The sequence below is a fragment of the Chinchilla lanigera genome, unplaced genomic scaffold (assembly GCF_000276665.1).
Source record: "Chinchilla lanigera isolate Chin_1 unplaced genomic scaffold, ChiLan1.0 scaffold00107, whole genome shotgun sequence".
In the NCBI taxonomy this organism is placed as follows: domain Eukaryota; kingdom Metazoa; phylum Chordata; class Mammalia; order Rodentia; family Chinchillidae; genus Chinchilla; species Chinchilla lanigera.
The window spans coordinates 5,175,082-5,199,130 of NW_004955508.1; the positions used below are offsets into that span (position 1 = coordinate 5,175,082).

A 24,049-nucleotide genomic window follows, 5' to 3' on the forward strand; every position below is an offset into this window, starting at 1 on the left:
AAAAATTGGGGTTATATCTTGCATATTTTGCTATTCATTTCATTTTTCTAGAAATTTGTTTTTCTTGTAGTTTTACAAAGCATTGGCCCATGACTGATTGTAAAAGCCCTGGTCATTTACTACAGATAATTTGGGAAGCGCTGATTTACAAAAAATAAGCTATCAAAATTATTTCCTAAAGCCTACTTCCAAAGCTTTCAAATCCAGGAGGCAATACTTTAGAGCACTGAGCATTTTACCTTATATATTCAAGGGCCCAGCAGGGGCTCTTGCTTCTAAATTTTATATGGCTCCCAAGGTTAACATCCCCCCACTCTTGTCTTATGGCCCTCGTCACTGCTCACCTAGACCAGTCACCAGGGAAAGCTTTGATCTTATCTCTTTTAGTCCCCCTAATCTGTGATAGTCACCCTCGGCCAACCATAATTCTTCTAATTCCTCTGCCAGGAAGCTATTTGGGATTTCTCCAGCCCAGGATGTTTTCTCTTCTTCATTTATAGACTGCACAATTTGCATATTGTGCTCTCGAATTCCAGGGACAGGGTGAGGTCATGTGGGACATCAGGAAACTCATCTGGAAAATTCCTAAACACTCCTCTTGCTTCTTATCCCAGGAGATACCGATGGCAAGTTTTGAGGGAAGGTCCTGGAATCTGGAATTCAAATTGATCCCCAAATTGGCAGACTTGAAGGCAGTATCCAGACAACACTGGACAATAAACTACCAGCACACTCAGGAGCCTCAGCAATCGAGGCCAGGCGGGACGCAGAGGTTAAGAAAGGGTCCATGTCTTACTATCCAGGATGCCTAAGGGGAATCCACTCACAGCCTGGAAACTGACATCACATGAGTTTGTGAGAGTGTCTTTTACTTTCTTTACATTGCACAGGCATAGCACATGTGGAAAACCAGGCCACTCAATGGAGAGGGCTATTTCTGGGTATGTTAGTCTGGAATAATGCTCCTGATGATGCCTTCCTCCCTACTGGGAGGAAGTACAGGAGTACACATCTCTGTCCTGTTGATGCTCAGTTCAGTCACATGACTAACTTTGCCCAGAAAATGAGAGTGGGCAGAACTGGTGGGATTATTTTAACAGGCTGCAGTATTCTGATATGTAAAACAGCCCTGTAGTCTCCAACTTTCCTTGGGAAAACAAAGGCTGAGAATGGTTCAGCTGCCGAAGGGCGTTTTTCTTTTAGATTTGGTCAAGATGGAAAAGGAAGGCCGTTGGGAGAGTGGATCCAGGAAAACAATGAACAGAGGAGCTGCATCCAGAATGCAGAATCAAGGCCCATTTAAGAACTTTCTTTCCTTCCAGGGTAAGGGACTTCACAATGTTCATAGCATAGAAGCGCTATGTGACAGTGACTGTGTGGCCCTCCTCCTCTTCCCTGATGAGAATGTTTACAGCTTACCCTATTCCCAACCCTCCATTTCATGTATTCTGGGGGGATGGGGGAAGGGAAGGCAGGTCCAGAGAGGACCTGTAGAGTCCAACCCCTTTATCAAGAGGATAGCAGTTGGATGACAGTGCTTAATTTTGGGTTTGGTATGTAACTTGCTTTAACCAATGGAACCCGGGCAGAAGTGACAACAGACAGTTGTGCTGGAACTGTGAGAGGCGATAATGTTTCCACTCACTCTTGTCAGCTTCTGCCATAACAATGGTGTGTACCAGAGAGTGGCTACTGACCCACCTTGGGTTCTAGAATGAGATGAGGAAGCAGATGCACTGTGCCCTGTGGATTGGAGCACTGTCATGGAGCAATGCACCTGTCACTGACACACAGAGAATGATCAGTAGTTGGTGACAAGTATAGCCTGTAGCAGGCTGCTGAGACTTTGGGGATTGTTTCTCACACAGCATAACCTAGTGAAGACCAATGAACAGACCAGGGTAGTCCAGACAATGGGTCATCCAGATCTTGCAAGCAAGGTGGAGAGAGGAAATTTTGAAGACGTCACTAATGAAGAAGTTTCCTGTAGGAAATTCAGAGCAGGTGCTGAGGTCAAAAGTAAGCATAAAGACACTGAGGAAGGAAGGAAGAATTTCTAGAACTGCTGGAATGGGTTGACCCTGGGCTGGGAGTCAGTAGGATCCAGGTGGTACTAGGTGGTTATGATTCCAAACTTGATCCTAACAGAGACAGGATATGAGGCAAGCTGGCCAAAATTTCTCACCAGTTCTTTAATGAGACATTAGGGAAAGTTTAAAACAGTAGTATCTAAAATGATTACACAAAGCACACGAGCTTATTTAGCATACAGCAAAATGTATCTCTTCCCTGTTCCACAGGGTGGGCCTGGTTGTTCTTACTTTGTTCTGGGGCAGCTTTGCCATAGGCTGGTAGAAAAGCCCCTTCAGGAATTACAGAGCAGAGAAGGAAGCAGGGGCCATGGGTCTGCTTGTCTCTCACTGACCACCACAAAACTGTGGCTCAAAAGAGTGAGACAAAAACGAGATCCCTTTTGGATCCTCTTTTGAGCTTTATTTTTAACTGGCTCTATGTACTATGTGCCTCAAATGAACTGATTTTCAGTTAATCGCATAAATACAGTTGAATGTCGATTCTAATGCAGGTTGGGCCACTTTCCACCTTCCATATGATCATAGCATGATCTGTTTACTATGCTGGTTTCTGACCATTCATTTATTTCCTGGACTGTTTATTTGTCTGCACCTGTAGATTCTCACCTCCAATCATAAGTTCCATAAGGGCAAGGACTGTGTCTGTTTTGTTGGCGGTTTAATGTCCAGTACCTGGAGCAACTCTCGGAATGTAGTAGGGTCTCATTAAATATTTGAAGAGTAAATGACAAAGGTACACAATGAAAAGTGCCTGTGCCCAGGTTCCAGGGTTCTGGGGATTCCTTGGTCCCCTTTCTCTGCTCAAATTTTCTTCTCTTTGCATTTCTGTGGGTTCTCTGGATCATTCCAGCTCTTCTGAGTTGAAGTTATTGGGGCTCTGTGTTTGAGGTTCTCTCCATAAGCTGCTTCTTTAGGGCCCTGAGGTGGGACACGGCCCTTGGGCAAGTTCTGCTCTGCTAGGCACTGAGGCACAGCAGCCCAATCCTGGCAACCTCTGGCCTTGTTCATGCTGAGTAGAGGATGATTGTGCTACGTGTAGTAGTTCTTTCATGCCCAAGGGAACAACTTGGTTCCCTAATAAGTCTGATCTTACTAGTGTTAAAGTCTGTGATAACCCTCTCTATCCTCACACCCTGGATCCAAGCCCTCTAGTGGGCAGTGGGCTCAGTAGGCCAAGCCGAAGTGAGCCATACGGTGCTCAGGAACCAGGATGTCTCCTCACTGGGCTTTCTCCTCAGCCCTTCTTGAAGACCCTCAGCTCTCATACAGAATATGTATGAGAGGATCAGTGCTGTAAAAGTGCAGAAAGGTGCATCAGGCAATTGCCAGCAGCTCTTCTGAAAGATAATTCTCCCACAGGGGAAACCATTAACTCAACCAACCAGGGTACTTTCTCTCAGATTTATAGAAATGCTTCTCTCTGATGTTCAATAAATGAGCGTTTTCCAGGCAGTTTTCTTATCTTGGGACAAATGTATTATTGGCGTTAGATGAAGCAGCTGTTCTTTAGGAATCTTTACTTGTATGGGTTTGAATGGCATCTACAATTGAAAAGAGTAGTTTTGCATGCACACATTTTTTGTCTTTTTGAAAAGATTGCTTATGCATACTTTTCAAACTCTGGTTATACAAATTTCTTTCATCTAATGGCTGTACAGGTTCAAAACTGATTTGTTTAAGTAAAGGGACCTTGCCTATAAGTGGTACTGGCATGCAGGACTTTCTATTCCAGGGAATATTTTTACACTGGAACCAAATTCTCATCTCTTCCAAAAATACAATCTAAATCCAGAGTCTATTGAATGTACTGAAAGCCTTGGGCCCACATGCCCGTGCGGGGAGAGGAAGCTCCCTTACATTGCCGGGGGTGGAGTAGGCCATCAAAACTATTAAAAAATGTTATTGGTTGATTTTTTGATGATAGCCATTCTTTCTGGGGTGAGATGGAATCTCAGTGTTGTTTTAATTTGCATTTCTCAAATGACTAATGACAATGAACATTTTTTCATGTATTTATTCACCATTAGTATCTCTTATTCATCTCAGATGCCCTTTTTTGGATTGGGTCTTTGAATTTGGGAGGCCTGATTTTTTAAAATTCTTTATATGTCCTAGATAGAAGTCCTTTGTCTGAGGGGCAGTTGGCTAAAATTTTTTCCCAATTAGTGGGTTTTCTTTTTACTTTATTGGTGATTTCTTTAGATGTGCAAAAACTTTTTAATAAGATTAGATCCCATTTGTTGATTCTTTGAATCAACATTCAAATTCTTTCAAATCAAGTTCTTTCCTGTGCAGTTTGATTTTTGTTCATGAGCTCTCTGCCTACCCCAGTGTCGTCAAGATTTTTACCTACTTTCTCTTCCAATAAAGCTAGAGAGGCTGTAAGGACAAAGGAACACTACTCCACTGCTGGTGGGAGTGTCGATTGGTGAAACCACTGTGGAAATCAATTTGGAGATTCCTTACAAAACTAGGATTGGAAGTCCCATTTAACCCAGCTATTCCCCTTCTGGGTATTTTCCCAGAAGAATTAAAGACATCATACCACAGCAATATATGTGCACCCATGTTTATTGCAGCACAATTTGTTATAGCTACCTCTTGGAAACAACCCAGATGCCCATCCACTGAGGAATGCATAAAAAAGTTGTGCTATTTCCATACAATGGAGTACTACTCAGCTATTAAAAAAGATAAACTTGAGGCTTTTCTTCAACGTCATTAGTCATAAATGGATGCAACTAGAGACCATACTCATAAGTGAAATAAATCGGACCCACATGTGTAAACATCATATTGTCTCCTTGGTATAGGAACCTGAAAGACCAGGTAAAACTCAAAACATACAATAGATGATAGGAAAGGGAAAGAAACTTCTTAAAGGAAGGAATGACTGGGATGAGGGAAAGCAGAAAAAAGAAAGAAGGAAGGCAAAACATAAATATATATATGAATAGCTGTGATGACTGTATTGCTGTCGTCTGATGGTGCATTGAAATCAACAGTTAATGCTCGCAATTTTTTATGTTCTGATCGACTTTGCATGCTTGTGTCTGGTGGTCTGAGCAACTGATTTGAAAGTAACAATATGCAGTGGAATTGCGATGGTGAACTTCTACCATTTTGTCTACTGAAAGTCTGTGTTATCTCTAAGGTTTTATTGAAGAATTATTTTCTTATTCTCTTTAATGGTTTGAGCAATCTCTCATTCTTACATCTGATAATCTGAGCAATGTAGTTGAGGATAGTAGTATGCAACATAACAACCACCGTTGATTTGTATTAATCTGTCTTGAGACCCTGTATCACTTTGAATGTTTTTGCTTTGATTTGTTTATGTTTGTGATACTGGTATGCTGCTACTGTTCTATTTTTTTTTTGTTTGTTTGTTTGTTTGGTTCTCATGTACTACTCTCTTTAAAATAAACAAACAAACAAACACAAACTATTAAAAAATGCCTGATAAAATGTTTCTTGGGCCTCAAAATACTTATAGACTTTGGCCTGGTACAGGTACTCCTGAGAAACTAAGATAAATTCAAGCAATTGCTTTTGTACAACAACATTCAATAATGCATTAAAAAGAAAGCTAGAACCGAGCCAACTCCTGACCGTCACACAGCCACACCTAGCTACAAGGATATGTGCTATTTGAATATGCCTCTGAGGGAATATTCTGTGGCCATGGAGGGGTGGTATGGTTTTACCATGTGGGGAAATGTAGATGACATAAATTTAAGTGGAAAAATAACACAAAGTCCAAATGACTGAAGGAAGGGAGAAAACTCTATCAAAATGTTGATAATATTGAATTATTAGATTATGAGGAATTTTTATTGTGATATTTATTCTGTCACTGTTTATCATTTCAAAGGAATATAAACTATAACTAAAAAACATTAGAATGTTAGTGGCCCAACTACCACCTTTATCTTGAGTTTCTGCAGAATGCAGAACTTGTCTATTTCATCCGAAAGGCACCTTTTATCCTCTTGCTAAGAGTCAGCCTGGGCAGACAGCCACAGCTTCCCTTGTCAAAGGGCCCTGCTGGCACGTGTGAGTCCTGCCCACACACCCCAGAGTTATTTGATGCTGGCTGAGGTGGGTGTTATAATCTATGGGGGCTAAAAGCTAAAGAGCAAAACCCTTGGAGACCAAGAAAGGCGACAACATACTGTTAACATTTGCTTCTGAGCCTGTGGTCTGGGGGAAGGGCTGACTTCCCTGAGAAGGGAAGGAGGGAATTTTGGTCCATGTGAGGCTGACATTACCCAAACCTCCCAGCGGTAGGAAGGGTCCCACCTCCTCATTTGCCCATGTGACCCAAGGATACAGAGTTGCAGGTCAGACACAGACACTGGTATTGGGATATGCAGAAGAGAATCGAAGCTGTCCTGGTTTCTGTCCTTAACATAAGACCAAGCAAACAATTCATTTGCCTTGAACCATGAGGTCACAGTTTACTCAACACTGATCTCCACCAATCATGGTATCAGCAATGAGTCCCCAGAATGAACTAGTTTTGAGAGGTTGCAGGCAGAGGTTGCCTTTCTTGGAAGGCACCTAGGCCACAGGGACAGAGGCTGGCTGGCTCCACGGGAAGGTAGAGCTATGGTTCACCCCTCAAAGGTTTGTGTGTCAGAAGCTTCATGGTGAGGGAGTAAGCCAGGTCTTGCAGGATGGGATTAGTTACCATGAGAGTGGTTTAGTAAAAGGTAGCTCAGCCTCCTCTCCATGTCTCTCACACCTGTGCTCCTCTTGCACACATCTACTTCCATTTCTGCTTTTCCATCATGTTGGAATGCAGCATGAGGGCCTCACCAGAAGCCAAGCAGATGCTAGCACCTTGTTCTGAGCCTCTTGAACTGTCAACCACTATGAACCATTTTTCTATATAATTTACCCAATTTCAAATATTTTGTTGTAGCAACATAGAGTGGATTAAGATAGGCGGGAGAAGTGGCCCTCTCTGCTGAGGCCCACCTTGTCACCTTGGGCCAGGAGAACTCTGGTTATTATGTTTCACAGAATTTCTCTGTCTACTTCATCTGTTGTCCATATTAGAAACTTCACTGAACCTTTCATAAATACTAACAAGGAAATAAGCAACTGCTCCAGACTCCTGACGCCTATCAGTCACAAAGCAAGGAATGTTGAGGAGAGTGCAGGTAAATGCACCCAGCAAGAGCAGCCACAAAGCACCAAGCTCTACTAGGGACACACCTCCCTGCCCCTTCCCACCCTGCCCTCACACCCCTCAGGGAACTTGGCTTATTGCATTCACCAAAGCTTTGGTGTCAGCTTTCTGATGCTGGTCAGGCACCCTGCTCTCTGATGTCCCAGCTTGGGCTTGGTCACTGCCCTGACGTCCCTGTACCTGAGTAATCTATTCACCTTCCTGCTCTCTCTGCACCCCATTGGTTCATGGTACCCAGGAACTTGCTACTGGCCTGGTACAGAGGAATCCTGGGGGAGTTTCTTTAGTTGAGTGGAAGCTTTAGCAGCCTTTTAGTTGGGCTCAGAACCACAGCCCCACCTCTCCATGGTTGGGGGGGCCAGGTCTCCACCCCAGAACTGGCACTGTGTTGGTCACGGTTTGCTCAGTATACATGAATCCCAGGCTCTGAGGCAGACTACAGGCAACTCATAACTCGCCATCCTGTCCTTCCAAACAAGAGCCCTGTGTGATAAATGTGGGGAGAAGGGAGCTCTTAGGCTCACTTCAGAGAAGAGAACAATGAGGCAAGGATGACCAGGACTGTGGGTCACGCTCATCATGAGAATCTGTATGTCACCAGTGTGCAAATGACATTGGTGTCTGGGTCTGTCCAGCTTCTGTAATCTGGAGTTAGAGGGAAGCCTCTATTTCACAGATCCTCTGCTGGGCCTCTCATCAATCATGGCCTCCTTCTGAGGACAGGATTAGCAGGAGCTCACCTTACTACTAAGACATCTGAGGGTCCAGTGACCTGCCCAAGGTCACACAGCCAACAAAGAGCACTCAGAGGCTGGCCAGCTCCCCAAACTACCCTAGTGGCTTCTATTTAGTAGAAGTAACCTCCTTACCCATTTTTTCATTGGTAGTATCAGTTTGGTCATTCCTACATACTTAGCACAGCTCTTTCTCCTTGACAGCCTTCCTGAAGAGCTATTGTTAATAGGCTCATCTTGCAGATACTGTGTCTGAGGGTTAAGAGAGTCTAAGTAACTCGTTCAGTGTCCTTGAGCCAAGGTATGGTGGGCTCTGGATTTGAACTCATGTCTTTCTGGCTTCAGAACTAGCACCCTGAATCCCTACACTCTGTGAACTCCCTGCAGGGAGACGTCCTAAGGACTGTAAACCTGTAAAAGAGCCAACAGTAGAATCAGTCAGCTGACTGTGGCTTGGGGCAGAGTGAGACCCACGGAGAGATGAAGTAGAATGTGGGGACCTGATTTTAGTTGTAGTTCTTCCTTTTAGCGTCTGTGTGTTCTTGGACAGGCTTTGCCTTCTTTGTGGTCCTGAGGAGGTCATTTAAAAAGACTGAGAGGCAGATGGCCCTGTCTTCCTGGCTGAATAGCAGGTCCAGTGGTGTGCCTGTGTGCAAGCAGTGGTGTCTCCCCTACGCTCTCGGTTCTGAAGGCCGCATCTTCTCTCAAAACTGTTTTGTCCAAGTACAACATGGGGTAAGGTTTGACCCAGAATTTCTCTATGAACAACTTCCTTCCAAGGCACCCGGAGTACAGCAGCACTTTCCTTTGCTTTCGAATGTACTGTTGGTGGCTGAGCAGGAGCTCCATGTTTGCAGGGTGACGCACTGGCCTGGATATTACAAACTTTGTGACAAGAGTCTTAACTTCAGTTTCCCTTTGTAAAATGGGAAAATAGCACCGAGGGTGTAGCAGAGCATAGCTCAGAGTACACACGCGATGCCCTTAGAGGATGCCTGGCAGACAAACAGGAAGTGCTCAGACAGAGATGACTGCTGTTGTTATTATTATTATTATTTCACTATTTAGTAGTGTTTGGGCTGAGGGCAGTCTGTTTACACACTTGTCCTCCTCAGGGTTAAAATCATTGAACCCAGAAAAACCCCACGGCCCACTTCCCTCCAGGCCCAGGGGAGCCAGGCACGGGCACTGTGATCCCACAGGTCTTTAAGCACATTAAAACGCTGCTGGGTAGGTAAATCAGCATCCTGTATAGAGCCATTTGTTGCACGCTAATGATCAGCTATGTCAGGGTTGTCAGAGCGGCCGTTATTCACAGAGGAATGCCGCACAGGCCTCGCCACCAGGAGTTGGCCTGCTCCCCTCACAGCTCAGAGCAGCCCCGGAACTCAGGGTCACTCTGCTGCAGCCAGTGCAGTTCAGTCACTGCCGATTATTTGGGAGGGGGAGATGTTGTGATTTTAAAAATCAGAATAAAAGTACTAAAGAAAAAGAGCTTGTGTTCTCTGAGTCCTCTTTATAACATTCTGAGTAAGGCATTCCACTAGCAGCCTCGCATCAAATTCCCCAAGAAGGCATTTTGTTTTCTGTTTACATTTAGAAACACTTAAACCAGAAGCAGTGACTTTTGTTAGTGAGTTACAGCTGAGCTGGTACTGAAACCTGGGTTCCTGGTCCCCCCAAAACTGTGCTGTTTCCATCCCATTGTCTCCCTTAAATACTCCCAATCTTAGATGTCCCAGTCTTAAGCACTAAGATTCCAGCAGACAAGAGCTCAGGCCAGCAACCTCAATCATTTCTATGGACTTAAATGTGTGTGCCTGTGTGTGTGTTCATTTATATGGCAGCATCTCTTTTCCCAATTTTAATCATAGTACTATTTGCATAACGATTTAAATTTTGCAAAGTACCTTTATACTGGAAGCTCTTGGGCTCTTAACAATCCTACAAACTAGTTTAGCCAGGGATTATGATTCTTAATTTACTGTTGAGGAAACCAAAGGCTCACTTGTTTTCTCTGGTGGCCCAAGAGATAACCACAGGCCACTGCAGGTTTAGCAGACAGAGGCTGAGAGTCGGCAGTCTGCAAGTGTGGGTGGAACTCTGAATGAGTTGTTAGACCAGCTTGATCAAGGATATGTGTATGCAGTGAGGCACAGAGAGGTGTAAGAACTGATGTTGTGGGCATCTCTTAGGTGCTTCCTAGACAGTGCTCCATTGACTCCAGCTACCTTTGCCACACAAGTCTTATCGCCATTTTATAGAAAGAGTAACAGGGAGGTTAAATTCATTGCCTGTGGGCACCCAAATCATGCCTCTCTTCTAATCAGTTTTCTTTTCTTTTTTTTTTTTTTTTTTTGTCATTTTGAGACAGGGTCTCGCTATGCAGTTCAGGCTGAACTTGAGCTCACTTTGTAGCCCAGGCTGGTCTCAAACTTGCAATGATCCTCATGCGTCAGCCTCCCAAGTGCTGGGATTATAGATGTGTGCCACCACGCCCAGCTTTCTAATCAGTTTCCTGAGATAGCCTTCTGTAAGCTGGTAACATGGCCCTTTGGAAATTCCCAACTCCTTTTGCTATCTTCCATCTTACTCCTAATACTGCAGTGGCTCCTAGATTGGACTGATATGAATCTGAGCTCCTCTATTGCCATTTCACAATTGTGAGGTTTGGGTTTAGTCACCCGATCTCTCTTTAGCCTTAGTTTAACTTGTAAAATTGCCTAGAACTGCTTATCTCATGGGATGGTTCCTGTCCTCTACATGGTTTGCTTGCTGTTATATTTATACACTTTGACTCTGTCCAAATATGTCCATTTGATACATGGACTGTGATACATAATTGAGGAGACTACTTCCTACTAAGGTGTCAATGGACCATAGCAGCTTTATATAGTGCTCAGGAATCTTGTAAAGGGCCAGAAACAAAATAGTTTGCCTATGAGGTCCGTGAGGTCTGTATTACAACTACTTAGCTCCACTGTTGGAGGGCAGGCAGGAGCAAAATGTAAAGGAGTATGTATGGTTATATTCTAGGGAAACTTTATCAGCATGGAGACTTGAACTACTTATAATGCTCATGCACTATGAAAGAGCCTCTTTGATTCTTTTCAACCATTTCAAATGTAAAATCCATTTTTTGGGTTCACATTTGTACAAAAAGAAGTGGTCCACTAGATTTGCAGGCTACACTTTGCTGACCGCTGGCTCAACGCATTACTCTTGCAAGAGGTATTTGCAAGAGGTATTTGCATTTTAAGTGGGGATTGTCTGTAAAAATAAAAAGTTGTAATGGTAGAATACCTACCAGGAAACAGACAGAAAGTCAAGATCATCTTTATTCTATCTTTCTGGGGTTGCTCTGTGCATTACCCTGGAAAAAGGGTCACGTTGTTATTCAATCCTCTGATGGGTGTAGCTCTACACTCTAAGCACCGTCCAATTCTGTATCCCTAGGCAAATCTGGGTATCTCACTGGGCTTACATTCTTTGATTTGAAATTAATGCTTTCTTATAGTAAAACCTAAGCCAGATTTTAGTTTTCTGAATCAGTAATTGATCTGACTTCTGGAAGGGAAGAAGGAAGCCAGCTGGCCTCTAGGGACTGGGATTTTCTTTTCCTTGTCAGGGTGGCAGAAGGTGGACAGCTACAGAGGGGACTGAAATATACACTTGACAAGTATTAGCAGGCCCCTTGTCTGCCTAACACACCTGACTGCTAACTCTGTCCCCTCCGTATAGTGCTTTATAAGATTTGCCTGCACATCTAATCTCCTTTGCTGCTCAGTACTTGAAGATGATTTTGGAATAAATATTTGACTTCAGATACTTTTTATCACATATTCCACTTAAAGGGGCACTCAGTAATAATCGCCCTTTGTGGCTGTTCTCTCTGTTCTCAATCTTCACTTTTCAGCTGTAATCTATGTCGTTGGCAAGGGAGTCCCTAAGGTCCCCCCTAACCACACTAAAATATGAAAGTCTCCACAATGGTAAGGAAGCTCTCCCTCCGTGAGCTGGTCACCTGTGGTCGGTCCAGGCTTCCCTCATACCCTACCATAGTGAACTGTCTCCTACCTACCTAGTCCATGTTCCCTAGTCTGTAACATGCTTCCCCTCAGCGCTGAAGACTTCCTTCTCTTAGTTTAGGTCAGGATACATTTCCCACAGGACCCTTGCCTGCTGTGAGTTCAGTGTCTCCTTTGTGTTCCTGTAGGTCTTTCCCGTCATAGCCTCTGTCTTCAGTATTGCCACCATCTCTTCTGTGCTATGAGCTCTGGCAGCTCATGTTTGTCTCAGTGTACCCAGCCTTCAGGGCACAGAGAACTTTCTGTTCCAAAGAAACATGTTCACTCCAAGAATATTTCCCATGGTGATATGTGTATGCCAACTTCAGCTCTTTCTCACAATGCAAATAACTTGGGGAATATTAACCTCAACCAACTGTTTCATGCTGCTCTTTTCAACACAAAAGGCTTAGAAACTCTCTAGGTGTCTCTGTAAATATTTTCTGCATGACTTTCTTCCTCACAGTGAGGTCTATGGACCTGCAGCGTCCAGAATGACCATGGATACATGAAATCGGGATCTACATGTTACCAGACCTCCCCCAATTCATGAGCACATTCAAGTTTGAGAAGCAGTCCTCTGAAGGACACTGTGCTTCTTTCCTCACAAAGGCTGATGGCTCAAATGGTGGAACCATCGAGAGACAATTTGATGCACCTGCAAAACTGTTCAAAACCCAAAGAATATACAGAGAGTGCAGCACTTATGTAGCTGCATCTCCTTTCATTTTTATTTTGAAGGAAACAGCAGTTGGTTAGATCCATGGGGAGCTCTTCCAATGGTGTTGGACGAATACTGTGCAGGGAGGTGTAATTAGTTACTGTAAATCATGCTCCCGGATGAGGTGAGCACTGCTCCCCCACAGTTCCCAGCACTGCTCCATCCCTGCAGTTCTCTGGCCCACAAATGGGTGAAGATCTTGCTGCAAGTGCTCATAGCACACTGGCCAGGCTGGTGCAATTTTACCAGTTGGCAAGAAGGAAACGCACTGAGAAAAAGGCAATCCAAACACCTGGCAAGACAGGCAGGACACAAGTCTATTTTTACCATGTGGACTGCTGAAGGTATACCTCTGTCCCGCTTCCTGGTGTAATCCTCATCTCCATGACCTACAAGTGCCTCTAAGCACATGGTGGGCTCTCAAAGCTCAGGATAAAGCAAACACATGGTTTATGCTTTGAAGTCCATCATCCCCCCCTTCAAGAAGAGAATGGGAATGTTTCCTTCAGCAAAGTTCCACCTAACTCTCAAGGGTTAACTAACCCTTACTTCTGATTCACAATTACAGTCTCAGAATATTGACAGAGTACACAAAACTCATGTAAAAGCAAGATCTATGAACCTGGCACCCTGGGCTCATTTTGGACACAAAAGTATCCTTCCTCCACTTGCTCCCAGCTTAACACCTCATAACCTGCCCTCTGCCCACTGGTGACATGTGCTAGCAAGTAAACTTTTGATCTATACCTAAGTGGTGATATAGAGGCTGTGAGAAGAGTGGCTCTGCCTCGGGGAGACCATGTCCTTTCTGAGGCATCCCTGGAGGATGGGAGCAGGTTAGGGTTAGGGCCTGGGGAGGAAGGCTCTGGCTGTGAGCAGAGCTTGGTATGGTTTGTGACTGCATGTCCCCCCGAAACCTCGTGCAGTCATGGGGCAGACTTCTAGAGTTTTGATTGATTCATGGTCCAGTGCTGGAATTATGGATGTGAGTGTTACACCTGCCCTGGGGCAGATAGTTTGCATATAATGTAAGGGATGGAAAGAGGCTGCCTCTGCCACTCCTTCCTTTTGCTCTTGTTGCTTTTGCTGTTTTTCCACAGCCATGAATGGTTGCCCTCTGCCATTTGCTGCCCTGCCTTGGAGCCAGCTGTGTACAGACTGAAACTGCCATAGACTGTGAGCTAAATAAACCTTTCCTTCCTTAATTTTGGATGTCAAGTATTTTGTCTCAGCAATGAGAGGAAAGTAACCAAGATAAGGCTCTTGTACCAGCCTGGGTGAGGTACGGACAGGGAGTGCTCTGGGGGAGCCAGCAGGCTCCTGGACATGATGGATTGCTTCCACTGTACTGAAGTCTCCTCCTGCCTGAAGGGAAATGACTTAAAACAGGTACAAGAATTCAAATTGCCAAACTGTGTTTCCTTGGTGACTTGCATTCCTTGTGAGAAGTCACCTTGGGAGGGCCCTCTGTGCTCCTGAGGAACTATGGGGGAATCTCATCTGGAACATACACTCAGACCCTCTCAGCAGGCCTGGAGGTTCAAGACTCACTCACCCTGTGCTCAAATCTCAGCCACCCACCTGCCCTACCCTCGACCTCTCTAATCTTACTTCCCACATCTCCCCAATCACAATCCTGTCTGCACTCATACAGCTCTCCTCATATTGTTCTCTGGGTCCCTAAATGGCCTTCTCTCTCTTGTTTTACTTTTTTTTTGGTACTGGAAATTGAACTCAGGACCTTGCACTTGCCAGGCAGGTGTTTGTGCCACTGAGCTATACCCCTGACCCTTGGCCTTCTCTCTTGATACTCCTCTGCCACTTATGAAGTACAAGATCTATTCCACATCTGCTTCAAGGAAATCAATCTTTCTCCTAGGGTATTTGCTGGTCTCTCACAGTAAGGGGAAGCCTGCCTCATCTAGCAAAGAAACCAGTAAGCTATGGCTCAGTCTTGTTTGCTGTACAAAGCTAGAAGAAGGGAAAAACAAGAGACAAACATCTGGGACCATGTGTGGTGAGTTCTTCCACAGAAGGCTGTACTTCAGCTAAGAGGATGCAGGCCTGATCTCACAGAGAAGACAGAGTACCTCCAGGATGGAAGGTTTAAAGGTGAGGGTTGCCTAAGGGGAGGGAAAAAGTGGACCAGTGTGCTGGAAGGAGGAGAGAAGGCTCCTCTCCAGCTCTGGAATCTGGAACATAAATAGCAAGAAATAACTCTGACCATTGCTATGTGTATCACAGAGCCTGAAGGGCCTAAGACCTGAAAGTCTACATAGGCAATGGCTGGGGAGGAACTTGATGACTGTCTACAGGGGGTAAGATGGAAAAAAAGGCTCTCAATGCAGAACACACTGGCAGCTTTTGCCACCATAGGCTAGCCAGCTAGAACAGGGAAGCCACCATGAAGTAGTTCATTCTGACATTGCACATGCTTAAATCACTCTGCCTTATGTGATGAACTGATGCAGGGAATCTTCACTTCTCCCCTTTTTTAGTTACACAGAGAGATACATTTTTCCAACCAATGTCTCATTACCCATTCATTTTTCTGTTCAACATCACCAGTGCCTGCATCATGTCTGGCCCCGTGCTGGGCACCCGTGGGCCCTGGCCCCTTAGGAGCCACTGTCTGGAGCTGCCCATGGCACTGTACACAGCTCAAGACATTGTTCACACTAAGAATTAAGTGTTAAAACCAGGTTTTTTTTGCATACATTTTTGTTACATTTACATAGATCTATAATTATAAATTCTGTAAGGAAATTACATTGAAATATATAAGCATGCAACCCCAAATCTATAGGTGCCTCACTGTCAAAGGCTGAAAAAAATTGGAACATTCTCCAACTATGGCTTTGTGTTTTTTCTCCACTTAAAATTCCACTGTGAGCATATTCCGTGGTAAGAAAACATATATTTTTCTAAGCTTTCTCTTCAAAGGCTAGTCCCTTACTGCTAATCCTTTTAAATTAAAATAAAACAAGATGAGTTCATCTTTACTAGATAGGATTCCACTCATTCATTCATTCATTCATTCACTCATTCAGTGACTACTTCTGAGCACCTCCTTTGGTGTCAGACCTTGTGGTAAGCCAGAGAATTGAGCGCTGAATAAGACAGAATTCTACCTTCTAGGTCCTTAGGTCTTGTGAATGATATGCTGGGAAAGAGCACTTTGAGAGCTACCTGGTGAGTGGAGGGATCCCAGATAGCTCCTCAGACACAGGTTCTTTGCTCTGTACTTGACCAGCCTGGCCCTGATATACTGGATCGGGAATAAGTGTCTGACCGGGGACCCTATGGTGGCCTGCCTAATAAGGGTGTGGCTGACGCTCATAGACTCTTTCTTGGGTAATTTAAGTGGGTAGAGGCATGGGGAGAGGAGAGGAGGGCAGGGCAAGGGAAAGGAATGTGAGTAACAGGGGCTCTAAAACTTAAAGACACAAGAGAAGACAATAAGTATAAACTACAGAGGGGATAGTTGAACAAAGTACTGTGAACTAAGCAGAGCTGTGAGTAAGCACAAGCCTGCATCATGATCAGATGCAAAGGAGACAAAAAGTGTGGCTCAAAAACAGGGCACAGAGATAAACACTAGTGTCCTTGCTTAGCCACCAGACTCTCAGGTGTCACCACTGGAGCCATTATTATTCCAAGGACCACTTAATTGTTTGCAAAACCTATTTATGCAATTGTCCTTGCCTTCCTTACCTACCCTCAGGTCAGGAACGGACTGCCAAATAAGGGTGAGTTGAACATCTGCTCTGTCTCTACATTCTTAAAGATTTAAACTGAAGGGAAACTCCACTCAGAGGAAAGCCATTTTTTCTGTTATCTGAGTCAACGTTTTTTGGAAACCCCCAATCCAGAGGCTGGATTATGGTTCTCCCACCTCTGCTGGTACAAGATCTGCTTGAGCACAAGAAACATAATGACCATCTCCAGATGTTGGGCAGCGATGCACAACTTGAAATGCATCCACTAGGTTGAGCACCCTTGGAAAATTGAATAGAACCACTAGTAATTTCTCTTAAGTGCTACGGCATAATTAGTGTTAATTCAAAGGCTTGATGAGACTTGAGAAAGGAAGCTTTGATGTTAGACTTGTTGCCTCTATCATTCTTAGCTACGAGATGGGGATAATATATCAGTAAGAGTTGTGAGAACAAACAGGCTACTCTTTTTCTTGCAGCAAAATCGCTAACTTTAAAAATTTGTCTGGTTATGTGTTGCAATGATTTGCAGACACGCCTAGCAGCCCAACCAAGTCTGCCCTCACACAAGACAGATAAAGCCAGCTCACCTTGCCATCCAGGCTTGCAAACTGGCTTCACATCCACCTGCACCAGCGTGTCCTGAGCAGCAGGTTTCTGTCCACAGTCATAGGCTGTCACCAAGATCTCATACTGGCGTTGCCGGTCGTAGCTCAGTTTCTCAGTGTTCCTGATGTTGCCTGAGGAAGAGAGACGTTCAGAACCACGTCAAGTCAAATTGCTTTCTCAAAAATCCCCTCTCCATCCATCAACCTCAAGGATGAAATGATCCCTTTCTCTATCTTTTTGTAAAAACAAGGGCAAAAAGGAGTATGGCTTCCTCCTGTGGCTGGCTTACACTTTAGTAGTTAGTTCCTGAACCACTGGCTGGAGCAACCTTGGTGGGCAAGGGGCTGATGGGAATTCTGAGTATACATGTGGAATCTAAATGATCTGTGCTTACATGAAGTGGGTTGCCAGGAAACTCCTTCCCAGCGTACACTCATGTAGCTGTGTCCCTGGTAGAGGGCACAGAAAGCTCATCTGCCATGAAATTTCTGGGGAAAAGACAGAATTCAAATAATGTTCTGATACACATTTTTTAGCATCTGGGCTTGTCGCCAGGAATGTTCACTGCGTCTTCTCACATTATTTTGCTACCAAATAGGAAGTAAAATCAATAAGAAACCGTGTGACCTCCCTTCCAAAAGCTACACTGAATAACAGATTCCTTGCCCTGAGGAAGAAGGCATTTTTCTTCTTCATGAAAGAACAATTTTTTTTCAGAGCCATTTTTATGTGTTCTTGTTCCTGTGGGTTTGATATGATTCATAGATAAATATTTGGTAGTTAATGAGCAAAATATTAATTGCCTATTTTTTGCTGGAATACAATACTGACTCCAAAGAATGAATAAGGACTCAACACTCAACACTTTTAAATTTCTCATTTTAAGAGAGTAAAGTCTTCCACTGCTGACAATAATTTCATTCCTGCTTTCTATAGTCATTTTTGATGGAGTAATTGACAGAAAATTAAGACTCAAATGTTATCATCTTTTACCAGAAATGAAATTAAGAAAATGGAAATTAAAAACACAAATATAGACCAACAAAAAATCAACAATCATTGCCTATGAATTGCATACTCAGGTATATTTTCATATTTGATCAAAGCAAAAAGATTACCTGAATGAACTTTCTCCCATTCCTGATGTATACTGTTCATGTAAATTAACACATTAAGACCGCTGTTTGGGGAACTGGAAAAGTTAAATAATGCTTTAAGCATTGGAAAGGTTGGTCCACCACTCATGCAATGTTACTGAAATTGTACTCTGCTGGGTGACAACAGGAGCTATATACAGTAGTACGTCAGGGTGAAGTCCAGGCTGGTTAATGGTGAGGACAGAACACAAAGTCACCCAGGACATCCAAGCAAGAATTAGAATAATCTAGTCTGCTTCCTGTTCTGGACCATTTCTAAGAATGATTTGAGGGAGCATTTACTTTAACAAAGTCAGATGAAAATCTCTGAATAAAAATAGGTTTTACGTATTTCTGAGTTTGTCTCTGGTGTTCAGAATCTCCCTCGTTTCCCCCCTAATTTTATGTTCTTCTCAGTTCAAGGCCTGCACAGGTCTGGAGTGGCATGGAACTGGGTTGGGAACACTCCTCAAGGACTGCTAACCAACTTGTTTGCAGTTATAGTCACCACTGGGGAGGAATTCTTTCAGGTGGAAGCACTTTAATATAACCATGAGAAGTATGTTTCAGCAACATCAAATTGAATTCTGAACAAAAAGTTTTAACTTTCTCTTTCTCTAAAGTTAAATAGCTCTCAAAAGATACCCTTCTTAGAAGAGGAAGGCTCAGGGTATACAATCCATGTGACATTAAGCAGACCAAACACTATTGATTGTGGTAGAAAAACACACACACAAACTGAATCCTTGGCTCAATTTGTTGCGGCTCTGCTCCCATAACAAGTCTTAATGAAATTGACTGAGAAACTAATTTACTTTCTCTATCACTACTGACTTTGTGCACGTGAAAATCGGTTTCATGGTGCAGAATTTAAAGCATTAGGTCTGAAATAAGAGTATAATATTCTGAGCAGTTGCTTGCAGTTTCCCTTGTGGGAAAGGGTCATATTTGTATAAGACATTTACTTAAAACTGTTTGAAAGCCATCTCTTATTTCTGTTGCATTTATATCTTTTTCTCCCACATTTAAACATGCCTGCTCAAGAGACCTGAGCCTACGTCAACCAGGCCTCTTTTACCAGGTCCAAATGAAATCTGGGCAGCTAGTCCTTACAGAACAATCAGTACCTACATTCCATAGTAAAGAGGAACTGTGTTTTTCTTTTAACCCAGGAAGCATGAGGAGGGAGAGGGGGTGATGAGACAAGCACACTGACCAACACCATCTTTCTGGTGAAATTTGAATGGGAACATTCCAGAAGGCTTCTCGGCAATCTACGTCAGTCACTTTGAAAACACTCTTTAGATACAATCCCTCATCTAAAAATTGATTCAAGGAAACGTTAAAAACTGTAACTGAATTGCAGCTGTTCAAATATGTCCATCTAAGTTTTATGTATGCATTGAAATATAGTCTGATAATAAGAGAGGCAGGAAATATGGAATATTAACATTCAGGTGGAATATTGTTCAGCACAGGAATGGGGATTATGAAATTATTTCAGAGTGGGGAAAGTACATATAGTTGAATTTTAAGTGAAAACGGGGAAGAAAAAGAAAACGGTAGTGTAGTCTTAATTTTATTTAGGAATTTCATAGAAAACCTATTGGAAATAATGTAAACTTTTAATAGCGGCTTTCTTTGGCAGGGCGATGGGTGATTTATTTCCTCTCCATATTTTTTTGTGCTTTCCAAAGTTCACTATTCTGGTAAGAAAGCATATTCATTTACTTAAAGAGGAGACAGACTTTAGGACACATTCTGCTCAGAGTCCTGCTCCCGAGGGCAGCCTTCTGACAGTGAGAAACTGGCAGAAGCTGTGAGCTAGCCGGTGCATAGCCCCCCAGACTGTGTGAAGGTAAAACAGCTCATTGAAAACTGCAAAGATCTGCCAGCTGGTAACTGGGTGTCACTGTGTCACCGAGAATCTGGCTGTTCTCTCTGCTGACATTCCTTCACCTCCTGGCTTGTGCCATTCCCTCTAGTGAGTGCACTCTTTGCATTAGTTCAGGTGACAATGACATCACACAAGTACAGTACTTAATTCTCACTTTATTGATCAGGGTCTGAAACAAGTTTCAAGTAATGTGTCAAAGACCACACACACACATACACACATACACACACACACACACACACACATACACACACACGGTTACAGAGGCAGGGTTAGACAAACTTTGTGGGTTTTCTTGTCCATATTTATTGAGGTATAGTTGATAAATAAAAATTCTTTATATTTAAGGTGTATGATGTGCTGTTTTAATGTAAATGTGTGCTATGCTGCACTGTAATGACTGTCGTGATCAAGCCATTTAATCATCTGTATCTCCTCACAGTTCCGTCTATGTGTGTGTGCTGTATGTTACAAGAATACTTGGCATGTACTCAGCAAATTTCAAGTATACATTATTAATCAGTTGCCATGTTTAAATTAGGTAGCCAGAACTTTCTCATTTTTTATCTGAATGTACCCTTTCACTAATATTTCCCCTTTGTGCTCAGCCTCAAATTCCTGCTCGCCACCATTCTATTTCATATTAGCATGGGTTAAAACTTTTGTTGGATCCATGTGTAATTGAGATTATGCAGCTCTTGTCTTTCTGTGTCTGACTTATTTCACTAAACATAACGTCCTTTGGGTTCATTCAATTCATTGCACATGGCAGAATTGCCTTCGTTTTTTCAGGCCTGAGTAACAGTGCATTTTTGTCTGTGTGGGTATATGTGTGTCCATTTATCTGTCTGTGGACACAATTTGTTTCCGTGTCTCACTGTTGTGAATTATGCTGCAGTCTTCAAGGTAGAAATTTTATTTCCTGGGCATAGACACTCAGGAACGAAATTGCTAGGTCATATATTAGGTCTATTTTTAAGTTTTTGAGGACCTTTGATATTGTTTCCCATAATGGCTATAGCCACTTACATTCCAAATAACAATGAACAAGGGTTCCCATTTCTGCACACTGTCATCAGTTCTTGCTATCTGTTGGTTTTTGATAAGAGTCATCTTTATAGTTGTGAGGTGATAGTTCATTGAGGTTTTGCTTTGTATTTCACTGATGGTTAAGAATATTGAGCATTATTTCTCTACCTGTTGACTATTTGTATGTCTTCTTTGAAAAAAATATCTATTCAAGTATGTGCCTATTTTTAAACTAGATTATTTATTTTGTTAAGTTTTTCTTTGCTGTGCGAAAGTTTTTTGCAGTTTTATGATGCCTATTTAAGATATTTTTGCTTTTGTTACCTGTCTTGCTGGTGTCAGATCATTGGCAAAAAATCACTGTGAAGAACAATGTGAAGAAATTTCTCCTTAGGTTTTCATCGAGGAGTTTTATGGTTGCAGGTCTTTTGTGCAAGTCTTTAATCCATTTGGAGTTGATTTCTGTGTAAGAATCCTATTTCTTTTATTTTTAAAATTTTTTAATCCAGTTTTCCCAGCATTGCTTATTAATGAGTCTATTCTTTCTCTATTGCATATTCTTGGTGTTTTTGTCAAAAATTAGCTAACTGTATACATGTGAATTTGTTTCTGGGTTCTCCAATCTGTTCTATCAACCTAAATGTCCATTTCCATACTGGTATTATACTACTTTGATTGCTATAATTTTGTAATATTGCTTGAAATCAGAATGTGTTATGCCTCCAGTTTGTTCTTAAAATTGCTTTTGCTATCCAGGATCTTTTGTGCTTCCATATAAATTTTGGAATTTTTTTTCTGTTATTGTGAAAACTACTATTGGAATTTTGATAAGGATGGTGCTGAATCTATATGTCACTTTAGGTAGTATGAACTTTTGACAATATTACTCCTTCCAGTCCATGAACATGGATTATCTTTCCATTATGTATGCCTTCTATTGATTTCTTAATCAATGTTTTATAGTTTTAAATATATAGACATTTTACTTCCTTGGTTAAATCTATTACTAAGTGTTTTATTCTTTTGATGCTCTTGTAAATAGAATTGCTTTCTTGATTTCTTTCTTGGATAGTTTTCTGTCAGAAACATGACTGATTTTTATATGTCTGCTTTGTATACTGCAACTTTACTGAATGTATTTATTAGCTCTAATAGTTTTTTGGTGGAGTCTTTATGATATATATATCATAAATATAATATATATGTATATACACACATATTCATGGCATCTTCAAACAGAGAAAATTTTATTCTTCCTTTCCAGTCTGCATGACTTTCATTTCTTTCTCTTGTCTAATTGGATTGACTAGGACTCCCAGTATTATAAATAAAAGTGGCAAGAGGGGGCATCCTGGTCTTGTATTTGATCTTAGAGAAAAAGCTTTACACTTTTTTTTACTACTGAGTATGGTGTTAGCTGTGAGTATGTGGTATATATGTTTCTTTTTAAATCTTTTAAAATTACTGATTCAGTCTCCTTGCACTTTATTGGTCTGTTTTCTGGGTCTCTATTTTTAAGTAACTCAGTATGGCAGGGCCCATCTTCCTGGGAATTTATACGTTTCCCCTGTGTTATCCATTTGGTTGTTACATGATTTCCTTAGCAGTCTCTTATGCTCCTCTGCATTTCTGTGCTATCGGTTGTAATGTCATATCTTTATTTCTAAATTTGAGTCCTTTCTCTTTTGTCTTAGTTTAGCTAAAGGTTTGTCAGTTTTGCTCATCTTTTCACACCCAAGTCATCATTGGTTTTTTTCCTATTGTTTTTCCAGTGTTTTGTTTCATATATTTCTGTTCTGACCATTGTATCTGCCATGAATTTTTATTGTTCTTCTTTTTTCAGTTTCTTGAAGTGTAACATAAGTTGTTTACTTGAGTCCCTCCCCCTTTTTAATGCAAGTGTTTCACCTTCCCTTTTAAAATTGTTCTTTACTACATTTTAGGATTTGTGTACAGTGTTTCCATTTTCATCTCCCTCAAAACATTTTTTAAATTTCCATTTTGATTTCTTTGACCTATTGATTGCTTAGGTGCATATTGTATAACTTCTACATATTTGTGAATTTTCTTATTTTGATTTCCTTCTGTTATTGTTCTCTAGTTTCATACCATTGTGATTGTAAAAGATAGCTGACACGTGTTCAGTGTTCTTAAATTTAAGGTTTGTCTTATGGCCCAACGTAATCTATCCTGGAGCATTATCTTACTTCCTGGTTGCTGGGACACAATCCCTGACACCAACAATTCAAAGGAGGAAAGGTTCATTTTTGGCTCACAGTTAGGAAATGTTTCAGTCTATAGTTGGCTGGATTCAGTTTGACAGAGGGGCATGGCAAAGGAAGCTTATTCACTGCATGGCACGGGGAGACAGAGAGGTCAAGATAGGAGGGAAAGTGATAGACTCTTCCCGGCCATGTCCCTAGGGACCAAGCAGGCTCCCCCTCCCACATCACATTTAGTTGTAAGCTAAATAGCTAATCCACTCATGTGTATCACACACCCATGATCCAATCACCTCCCAAAGCTCCACCTATGAACACATGAGGCTTTGGAGGTCATCTAGATATAAACTGTAGGGGCTGGGGATTTAGCTCAGTGGCACAGTGCCTGCCTGGCAAGCGCAAGGTTGTGAGTTTGATTCCCCGTACTGGAAAAAAAAAAACAGAACAAAACAAAACAACAAAAAAATATGATATAAACTGTAACAAGTATGTTTCATGTGTGCTGCGTGTTCTGCTGCTTTTTGATGAACTGTTCTGTATATGTCTACTAGGTTCCTCGGTCTGAAGTATAATTCTTACAGTGTTTGCATATTGATTTTCTGTCCAGATAATCTATCCATTGTCGAAA

General features: G+C 42.2%; 1 protein-coding gene across 2 annotated transcripts in view; it reads right to left on the bottom strand.

Annotated features, from left to right (window-relative positions):
* The window catches only part of Clstn2 (calsyntenin 2), a 586,750-nt gene that overhangs the window by 105,210 nt on the left and 457,491 nt on the right, over positions 1-24,049 (bottom strand). For both annotated transcript variants that reach the window (XM_005407778.2, XM_005407779.2), the window contains one exon: positions 17,119-17,268. In XM_005407778.2, coding sequence (XP_005407835.1) covers positions 17,119-17,268 — 150 coding nt within the window. The remainder of the gene's footprint in view (positions 1-17,118; positions 17,269-24,049) is intronic.